This window comes from Centruroides vittatus, unplaced genomic scaffold, assembly GCF_030686945.1.
Source record: "Centruroides vittatus isolate TY-2023 unplaced genomic scaffold, ASM3068694v2 contig_955, whole genome shotgun sequence".
Classification (NCBI taxonomy): domain Eukaryota; kingdom Metazoa; phylum Arthropoda; class Arachnida; order Scorpiones; family Buthidae; genus Centruroides; species Centruroides vittatus.
Window position 1 is genome coordinate 855,725 of NW_027122634.1, and position 11,527 is coordinate 867,251.

Sequence of the window (11,527 nt, forward strand, 5' to 3'; positions counted from 1 at the left end):
CATCTCGTCACGTCGTTCGATGGTCGGATTCGAATCTTATAGATTTAAAAAGGCAGCTGCGGTGAGCATTCTGCTTATTCTCGGAAGAATTTAGACATTAATTTAAGCTTTTGTTTTAATCGACTAATTGCAATTTTTTTTTTTTTTTTTTTTTTTTACAGGATGGCGACGTTGGTGCGGCTTTGGAGGCGGTTCCGGCGGAGGCAGACGGTGGCGCCGGAGGGAGGAGGTTCCTCGGACGTGGAGGAGCGGGGGCTGGACGAGCGAGAGGCAGCGGGTAAAGAAGACCTTCCCGAAGTGCGCGTGGCGTGGCATCCTCCCGGAGTCGGGATGATGCGACGCTACACCCTGGGTCCAGTGCACTTGGCCAAGGTCTTCGGGAGTCATCCGGCCACAGACCTTGCTGTGCAGGATGTCGAAAGTGACAGCTCGTCCGAGGTGACACTTTCTGCTCGGTCGCGTTCTTCTTGTTCGTCCGCCGCGGCGACGCCACTGCCTTGCGGAAGTCGGAACGGGGAGGAATCGGAGGAGAGAGCCGCCGAAGTTGAGGGACCGTGCTGTCCGTGTCCGTTTTGTCGCTGCGGACAGCTGCGGATCCCTTGGCTTAGGCGGCGATCCTCTTCGATTTCCTCTTCTCCACCCGGATGCGACATTTTCACCGGATTCGACACTTTTCACCCGGACTCGACACCTTTTCCCGGACGTGACCCACGGACTTGTCTCCCGAACGTGACACTCGGTCGACGACAACGGATTTGACTCCCGATTGTGACCACCCGGACGTGACACGTTTCTTCACTGGAATCGACATTCGGCTTACCTTTCTTCCCAAACAGCTGTTATGAGGATTGAGCTTCCGGTTAGGTTAGGTTAGGCTAGGTCAGGTCCTTCTCTCTCCTCATGACACTGTTCGGGAAGAAAGACTATCTGATAAAGGTAATAATTTTGACCTTAGATAATAAATGAATCAACTTCTCCTTTTCTCACTGTCTTTGTGTTTTGTAGGAACATTTGGGAGGGAGAAGAATCTCCCTCCTCAACTTTACCAAGAAGAGGACCAATTTGCCATTTATCGTACAAGTGAATATTTGCCGAAATTTCCGATGGTAAGAACTCTTTCGTTTCATTTTCAACACATCTTATTCTCGTATCGTAATTTACTGTTTTTCTATTTACAGGCATGCCGAATACGTTTTTTGATCACACACACACACGGACACAACATCACTGTACACGAAGATATACACCGTTTAACCTTTACTCGAATTCTCGCACTCACGCACTTACACGTCAAGCGCCACGTTCTGTGTAATTCGACACAATGAAACAACCCGAACACTCGCTTCCCACAAATCCAACCCCTGGGTCCTCGTCCCGGGAAGTGGAAACGCCAATTTTAAAGATTAAAACACTTTAAATTGGCGGCCGAAGGGGCTCTGGTATCACACATGGATTAAATAGAATTTCAGACATTAGCATCAATAATCGCTTTGTGATAAATTTTTCTGTTAAATTTAGTGTGGTAAGAAATTATCTGCGCACAAATGTCGCTCGTATTTTAGTATTGCTAACTCTTACCTAAGATCATTAATTAAAGATCTTCGTGCTCATCGTATATTTCATCACACTTGCAACATGGCAGCTGGTGATTCTTTGTTTTATAGAGGGCCTTTTAATCTTACCCATCGTCGGTTTCTGAAGATCCACAATTTAGGCTGCTGGACTGTCTTGACACATCAGGTACAGATAGCCCTGGGTTTTTCAACAGCCCGAAATCGATCTCAGAGCGGTAGACTGAAGTCTTAATCGCTCAAACATCCGGCCGTCACCTTGTTATACTAGGTGTTGAAAGTAGCGAAAGTATGGGACCAGATAGAAATATCGAAGAAAATCAGGGAGGTACTAGAAAAAGGCCCTAACTTTGTCCCAGATGTTGTAAATAGTTGGGAAACCTCCATACAGGAGATTGAAAGATGGGTAGTTGGTATGGATCCCTTGGATAAAGAATTCTTTAGATGGAAGACGGTCATCAGTAGCCGCCCAAAGAAAAAAGCAACTAGTATTAAGAATAGAGACATATGGCTTACGAAAGAGTGGTTAAGAACGAATGACTTAGTGATGACCAAAGCAGACAAAACTGGGCATTTAGTTGTCGTGAAGAGGCATACTTTTGACAAGGAATTACATGCTTACATCAAGAAGACCGAGTGTGACATTGTTGATGACAAGATTACAGGTATACCTCGAGTTACGTCGCTCTCGAGTTACGTCGTTCCCGATTATACGTCGTTTGTCAAAAAAGTATATGGAAAAATAAAAATCAAGTTTAAGTCAGTTTATTCGACTTTAAATCCGTCCGCCATAAACATTGAAGACGTAAAATCACTAGAAAAGCGTTGAAAGTACATAAAATCATATTAAAATATGTACATTTACAGTAAATGTTAATATAATCATCATAAATCCTAAAAAACGAACCATGAAAACATCTGTGTTTCTGTGTTTGTCTTATTTAGCGGTCTTTAAGTGCTCATTATTGGCGTTTCCTCCATTATTGGCGTTTAGTTACGACATAAGTCGAAACTACGACTTACGTCGTAACTACACAAGTAAATTCGACTTACGTCGCCTCTCCTGGAACCAATTACCGACGTAAGACGAGGCATACCTGTATTGGGTCTTTGGACAGAAGGGTCAAGAGGTTAGAACGCTCAAGTCTTGCTGCCGTTTTACCTTTTCTGAAAAAATGTCACAATCCAAACGCAGCAGCTCCAAGATTGTTTGCGTTTGCTAAGACGCACAAAGCCGGAAACGAATTAAGACCAGTGGTAGAGAAATGTAGGGGGCCACCTTTGTCTTAGAAAAAAGATTACATGAATATTTATCCTCACAACTTGAAGATGATAGGCTGGTGGCAAAAGATCCTCTTGTCGTAGTCAATGAAGTACAAAATATTTCTTTAATGGAAGATGAAGTAGCGACTGTTTCGGATTATGAAAGCATGTATCCTTCAGTAATGATTGAATCTTGTGTGGAGACATTATTGAATTTCATGTACAACAACAAACCACAGTTGCTTAATTACACCCAAGACCTAGAAGAGCTAGCTAGCCTTGTATGCCATCAATCTTGTTTTATTTTTTGTGGTCAAATGTACAGGCAGAAAAGAGGGGTTTTGATGGGAAGTCCTCTCTCTGGAATTCTTTGCGAGTTAGTAGTTAGAAGATTAGAAAGAAGAGTCCTGCGTGATTTTAAATTAGTTTTGATGTGTCTGTTAGCCGGTTTCTTGTTTTAATTTTTACTAAATTCATTGAGGAAAAACTATTCGCGTCAGTGGCGTAGCGTGGGTGTCAGCCGCCCGGGGCGGAGGAAAATTTCGCCGTTCCCTTATTTAGGTATTTTTACAAGATATTATTTATTGTGAAATTTTGCCGCCCCCTATAAGTGCCGCCCGGGGCGGGGCGCCCCTGCCGCCCCCACTACGCTACGCCACTGATATGTCGTGAAATTTGACATGTAGTGACATAATTACAGAAATATTACGAGTTTTGGATGTATTTTTGTATATACTATTTGTAGTATGCATAACAAAACATAAAAGTGTCATGCTGTCGAATTCCTTTCTGTCTCTAATAAAGTGTCTTACTTCAAAGTTTTTGTGTTTGTGACAGAATAACTGGATCTATAAATCCCATGTCGTTTCTATTATTGTTGTTCTGTATGCTGGTATATTATATGTGTGTTGCGTAAAATAGATGTTTTTAGAAAGCAGGAGACTGCCTGTATCATTTAGCATCTTTAGAGTAGTGTTGTCCTTTTTGGATTTCATGTACCGTGATACCCTGCAAGATGATTCCCGACTTAGTTCTTCCAATAAATAAAACTGCTTTTTGCTTATCACTTGTATAGACAAACAGCATCAAAATACCATAGATGATGTTTAGACCTTTCAATGATGTTTAGATCCAAACTATTATCTAGCCAGTCTAAAAGTAGTCTTTGCTTCAAATTACATTTCTGATTGCCTTGATCATGAATGGCTTTACCTTGCTGATTATCTGCTGTAAAACTAATTAACTAATATATCCATTTAGTTGATAAATCTGCTGTAATATTATATTAATAATATTTCCAAGTTAACTTCGAGAATCTCTGGATACGTTTGTAAATTCATACGATATGAAAGGAATGCTAAATTAATCTGTCCTTTAGTACTAAATGCACCGAAACCATTTCATCTAAATGCTTTATGAGAGGTATTTAACTTCCTATCTTAGATTATGTCAGTAATATCTAAGTGTAGGCCTAAATGTCGTGCAAATAGCTTTTTCTTTTTGATCTATAAAAATAATTTTTTTTTTCAATTCCGAATCTCAAATTTGCCTTCCCTTGGCCTTTTCTCAACACTTATCAATATGCTATTGTTTAAGTTTGGACTGAATCTTGTATTTTGCATATCTAATATTTTTTCTTGCTAAGGTCTTTAAGTACAGTACAGTCCTTCTACGCTCTAAGAGTTCTTAAGTTTATATTCCTCGAGGACGCTGTTTTCATTTGGAGGTAAAAAATCTTTGGTGTTAAGTGTGGTTTTAATTTCTGTCTTTGTTCCATTCTTTTTCCAATCTCACTCCAAACCCGTTGTATGAACTTTGCAATGTAATCCTATTATGACCTATTCACCTTCTCATAAATTTGATATTTTTTTCTTACGCTAAGTCATAATTTGGTCGTTTTTCAAACTGGTGAAATCTTTTTTTCTTTTCCTATTTCATTAAAATGAATAATATAGCATGAAAGAACATTAAAGTTACAATCACGCACTAACTAGTTAATATACAAATTCAGACACATGATTTACTTTTAACTTTAAACTTACGATTGTAATAAATTGTTTAGCTGAAATTAAACAAAGTATATTTTCAATAAAGGAGCAATTTTTATCTCAAGCTGTATGTGCTCAGCGCGGTGCTTAGAATTTTCTATGAGATTTACGGCAAATCTGTTTATACAGAGTAAGAAATATTTCCTAAGTCTAGAGCAGATATTTATTCTACATAAAAAAAAACAAAGCATTTTTGAGTTCAAGTTGAATACAGCATTTTTGACAAATGATAAACTCCTCTAAAACAGAAACGGCACATCAAAAAGTTCACGTATACTACATTTTTTATTTTTGAAAATTGCAAGTCGTTTAGTTTTAACCAAAGATGAATATATTCTTCTTAACATGTCTTATAAATTTGATCGCGCTCTTCGTGTGCACTCAAATTAATTTTAAAGAACCCAAGTAATGTATTCAAAAGCAGAGAAATAAGGATATAGCAAAGGTTCCTGCGATGGTAGCTTTCCTGTAAGTGTTCAGGACACAACAGTGGAACTGATAATCGTGTGTTAAGGTAAATTATAGTTATCTTAATATGCGATTGGCAGTTTCATTGTTGTGTTTTAATATCTCAGATCGACAGGAAGAGCCTAAAAAATTGTTTACGTCGAAACGTTTTCCGGATACGTCATCGTTTTTTTTGAATGTGTATTTGTTCCGTACACAAAACAGCATAAAATTCAGTTGCTATAGAAACGTATTCAGAATTCAGAGGTTCGACAGTTATATATTAAATATTCGAGATAACAATTAAATTTAAAATTTGTTTTTAAATTAAGTAAACATATTTGATCGTTTTTATTTTCTGGAAAATAATTAGCAGTAATTAAAATTGAATTGGAAAAATATTTTTATTTTCATTATTTATCCTTTAAAAAATTTAATTATTATCACTTTACGCTATTCATTAGGCATTTTACATTAGCTTTTAAAAATATTTTTAGTTATTAAAATATTTTAATTATTATTCTTCAATACATAACAACGTTTCTATAAGAACTTAGTCTTACATCTCAAGATATCTTAATAAGATCTAACGAAATATATAATAATAATAATAATAAATTAATCTTGATTATATTAAAAAATACATAAAAAAGGAATAAACTAAAACTGCATGGAGACATATGGCAGAAGAATATAGCATGAAGAATATGGCAGAAGAAGAAAAATATGGCCGTCACTGATCTATTTCTACCCTAGCCTTGCGATAAAAGGAGTAAAAAGATAAATATGTTTAGTTAATCTAATAAAATATATGTTTACGAATTGCATTTCCGTTTGTCTCTGCCAAATTGTTGTTCGAAACTGAAATTATCTCCGATTCCTGGAACAGCGACGGAATAACAGTGATTGCTATTGGTTACCATCGATCTACTCGGTTCGGAAAAATTATAAAAATCATCGGTTAAAATACGACGAACTATATTTTCCGTATCACATCCGCAGAGATCTTAACTGCTAGAGTGACTCTAGTGTCACCTAACTTCCAGACTGACTCGAACGTTGTGGCGCTAGAACAGACACTAAATTAAGTGTCAATATCATGGTTATTATTTTAGTTATCATGATTAAAACTTGTATAGCTCTGAACTACAATATATATATTTATCTCTCTCTTGTGTGTGTGTGTGTGTGTGTCAAGAAAAACAAGAAAAATGGATATCTTTTCACGGAAAAGCTTCTTATTTCGATTGTCAAGGTCATAAGGTCACGGTTGTCTCCTTACATTGCCGCCCATGTGCCCTGCCTCAATGCTTTATAAATTTCTAGTGTTTAAATAAATCGTGTTACGCTCTATGATTTATTCAATAACCTAAAAGAATTTTGAATATGAATTTGGCAGAATTTTGTTCGTTAATATGGCATGAAGTATTTAAAAAGAAAAAAAAAGGATCAGTTTGAAACTTTGGTGAACATTTTTTTTCGAAAGACAAAATCCCAAAGTTTTTGGGGGAAAAAAAAGACTTGTAGTTCGAAAAAGTATAAAAGTTTTATTTAAAAGTATACTTTTTAATGCTTAAAAAACATACTTAATCCTTTATAAATGTAATTTAGGTTTTATAAATTATATCAGTGTTTATATTTATAGTGTCATTATTAAGATTTAAAAAAAAATCAGATTATTTGAGATAACATTTTTGTAAGGTAATCTTAGACTACTTTTATAAATTAATCATTGGAATTTTATTTTCGCAGATTTCCGTAAGATATATGCATACATAAAGCCTGGGCTAAGACGACAAAACCAGGTGTTTGAATGGATTTCCTTCAGAATATTTGTATCGTTGTTTAAATAATTTTACTCTAAATGATTTTGGAGTTTTTCGAGTGACTAAAAGACTAGGAGATGCTATATCAACAATATTTGATTTTATTAAGTATATAGGCCTAACTTAAGCAATAAAGAAAATTACCAACTAACCGATTTATATTATGAATCATCTGTTGCTGGTCAGACATTTAATATTTCAGAATATTCATATTTTAATAAAGATTAAATTATTTCATTCAAAAGAAAATTATGAGTTTCATAATTGTGTATTTATGTTGATCGAAGTTTGGTACAGTATATTAATTACTTTTTAAATAATATATAGATAATAATCTCGATATAGTTCTCTTCTGACTAGCACCACCCTCGTAAAGCGCCAATAAATACTTGTGAATTACTAAACGTACGATTTTCTAATGTAGAGGTATTGCATTATCATCACTAAATCAAACTGAAACTTGTGTTTAGATATTTATTTATGTAATCTTTATTGTGCGAGGTCCATTGGTTTAGCGGCAACTTCAGAAGCTGACAAATTGTGACAGTAAATCGAAGTTTTTAAATATTTTTAATAATTTATATTGCATATTTTTAATATGTATTTTACACGAAGAAATCACAAGTAATGAGCTATAAAGGATTAAAAAGAATGAAAAGTAAAACATTAATTTAAATTATTTTTTCATAATTTGAGACAAATACTGTATAAAATCAGTTATTTGAGCGAGAGTTTTAAACAGTTCTCAGATATTTTAAAAATAAAACTGCGAATAATAGCAATCTATTACCTTGAATTTAACTACCTAATTTAGTTTAATTAACTAATATAATTATTATATAAATAAATTAATTAATATTAATAATTTGACTAATTTTTTAGGAAAAAACGAAGTTATACATCTACGATTTATTTATTTTATGATCTAATTGCAGAAGCATACTTATTTCCATAGCATGCTAAAAAACTATAAACAAAGTTAGCGATTTATAAAATTCTACATTTATGACTTTCCTGCGCCCGGGATCTTCGAGAGCTAGTGCAGGACCCAGATAAAGGGGTCCATTTTCCATGTTTTTTGAACAAATGAAACATATAGAATCTTAATTAACGAAAAGCAGTCTTAAAAACTCTTAATTTTATAGAGGTAGGAACCACTACAGCCTCTAAGTTTTCTCTGAATCCAGGGAAAAATCCCCACCTTCCTCCTCTCGACGGTCCTGTGTACTATCATTATTTCTTACTTCGTTCTTAGACGTATATAATCTCACTTTTCATTTATAGTTCTCTACAAAACGGCGAAGAGAACTGCAGAAATGTAATGTTGCATTTTTTTTTTTTTTTTTTTTTTTTTCTTATTGGAAGAAATTGACTATAATTTTAAAGTCAAATATGTCGATGGAAGAACAAATAAGACGTCTATAAGTTGAAATCAGCAAAGTGAATATTTTATTTTATTAATAATAGTAATAATAACATTTAATGCTACTGTTCATTATTTACTAAGACGGATAGTGGATGTGTAACTAGTTTTACACATCCAAGAGAACTTACCTCTTGATCTTCCAAAATAACAGTAAACAATATTTATTTTTAGAAAATATTTATTGAAATATTGTTTTATTTATAAATAATAGATTTTATATTCATTTTGTTTCTGGAAATTTTAGTTTTTGTACTCTTAACAATGCTGCAAATACCCATTTACTTCACCCTTAAGTATGCTACTGATGTATCATTTATCATTTTAAAAGCAAACAAAATAATAAACAAGTCGATATAATGCCCTAAACAATTATTCAAAGTTGCAATAAGTAATGTACTACAAAAGGATAGGTCTATTTAAAATTTTAGTAAGAAAATATTAAGAAATTAACAAGAACAAGAAGAATTAATTGCATTCCATTAAATCAACAATTATCCCTAATTTATTTGGATATACAGTGGACGAATTTATTTTAAACGATTTTATTTCCGTTTCCGGATTTAATAGTTACAAATAATTTATTTTCAGTCTATATCTGCATTCAAATAATCTAATCGATAACGAAATTGGTATAATATTTTAAGGCAATCTCATTCTAAAATGTAAAATTGCATTCTGACAGAAACTAGCACAATTCGCAACTAATCAAACAAGAGCACTTCAGGAATTCGGCGTGTACTCGTTTCTGGATTCAACCCTAAATATCCGAGTAAACTAAAAGTTTTCGTTTGTTCTACATCGATTTTATACGAGTTGCACGCAAATATTCTTCCTTATATTCGGTTAAAATTATATATTAAGTTTCGAATTGAAAAAATGCTTTCAAGTTCACGCATTACGATACAACCTTAATTTCGAACGTTCCGTTCGAAATTAAGGTTTGCGCAAAACAAATAGAAGCGTAGTCACAATGGCCCACTGTTGTATTTGCTAATTGAGCTGAAAAATGGATAATTCGAGAACCATCAACTTTCTGACCCAGTTGTCTATTGTTGTTACTTTCAAATTATACAGCTGCCATTGTATTACGGGCAGGTGAGTCGCAGTAACTCTCTTCTAAAAGTAGACGCGAGGTGATTCACCACGTTATCGATTTTACTTTTGTATGCAATACGTGCGGTAGTCCAGTGAACCCTCTCCGTTAGTGAGGGTTTTATGCCTATATTTTCTGTCCACTGCAGTAAGGTAAGTCGTATATCTATCTTTTAAACTGCCACAGTTCTCTTAATATTTATAACAAACCTCTAAATACTAAATTCCGCTCGAAACAACTTTCTATTTTGTTTTCGGGAGTAACCTATTATCGATCTTGGCCAATGACCTTAGGCTACTATATTTTCGTCACTATCAATTTGATAGCATCGATAAAAATGTCAAAATTATGACATTTTCGTTATCCCCGACTTAATAAGATTTTATATATTTCAGACTACACGATGTTCTTATGGAACTGCACCATCGCACTGAATTTGGATCTAGAAAACAGAGATCATCAACGATTATTCGTGTTGATATCCGTTGCGATAGCAACTATGGCATTTCTCTTAAATCTCATCCATTTCCTAGCAATTATACAACAATCTTTACTAAAACAAGCTAAAAATATAATCATTATGAGTTTCTGCATCTGTGGGCAATTATCCTCTGTGGTGGTGGCTTGGTACGTTTACAGAATCACAGCCGCAGAAAACTCCGAAATCCTTTCAGATTACAACATATGCTACTTTGTGCCTTCCGGATTTCTACTGGTCACGCTCTTCACTTCTACTTCGTTGATAACGCTGCAAGTACTTCAACTTCACTTCGAAATATCCTGTAAATCTAAAACGGAACAGAGATGCAGAGCTATTATTTTAGCTATGGTTGTAATGGCATGGTTCGAAGGCGTAGTTGTTTCGGTTATACCTATAGTGGGATGGAACAACTGGCAAGGATATTGCACGATTCCTCACATCTGGTCTAATGCCTATTCCATGACGCTCTGTTTGCTTTATTATTTTCATTTATCGATAATCATCGCCCTCCTGTTTAATGTCATCTGCGCTAACTGCAAGAAACGCAACTCGGTCTTGCCCGAATGCAACGAAATCGCAACCATTACCGATCAACCTTTGGTAATTCCGTTTGTCACTAGCCAGGCAGTTAAGTTGAAAAATGTATTAGCATCTTTCACGCTGTATGTATTTGGTACTCTGCCCATAATAAGTTACATGTCTTACATCGTTCTAGGAGAAAAGACTCATCAATGTCACATGCTAATTCTTTCGACTAATTACGAAGTGGGAAGCATTCTCTTAATAGTACTTTCGGCTGCCATCTCGCCTCTCTTTTACATATTTACCGAAGACGATTTGGCAGCTGCAACTGCCCAATTTATACACATCTTCTTTTGTCCTTGTACCAAAAAGAAAGAAATCTCCAGAGTATGCGGTTAGCTTTTAGGAATTTCAACGATTATAACCAACTGTTAAAAGTCGCAAAGTTTCAACATTACAAAAATGATTTACATATCGACAATCGAGTAATAATCCTGCATCAAATTTCGAAAATGTTAATGGTTCGTTTATATTTTAATTACTCTCTGATAAAATTTATACTGTATGCACCATAACTTTTATAAAAATATTTTACAGAATTTATACATGGTCAATTTAATAAAGTTTTGTATAACGTTAACTAACAGAATCTTAATTATTTATATATTAAAATAAATTACTATATCGTCAATTTTCGTGATTTATTTATTATTTTGGCTCTTTCTTCCCTATGGGCACTAAGACCGAGACTCCGCTAGCGTATTTTTTTTAATCGCGTGACCTATTTGCGTTTACGGTGGAGGTCCGGCTGCACTAGCGAAGATTTTACTTCGACGTTACGGTTGTATAG

The 11,527-nt window shown here is 34.7% G+C and overlaps 1 protein-coding gene across 1 annotated transcript; it reads left to right on the forward strand.

Moving 5' to 3' along the window:
- The first annotated feature begins 10,077 nt into the window (after positions 1-10,077).
- On the forward strand, positions 10,078-11,102 carry LOC136985160 (sphingosine 1-phosphate receptor 5-like). Its single transcript, XM_067282369.1, has one exon. The coding sequence runs from the start codon at positions 10,078-10,080 to the stop codon at positions 11,074-11,076; it is 999 nt and encodes a 332-aa protein (XP_067138470.1). The 3' UTR covers positions 11,077-11,102.
- Positions 11,103-11,527: the final 425 nt, after the last annotated feature.

Excerpts from the sequence above, each read along its gene's own strand:
- LOC136985160 (XM_067282369.1), top strand. The coding sequence starts at position 10,078 with ATGTTCTTATGGAACTGCACCATCGCACTGAATTTGGATCTAGAAAAC.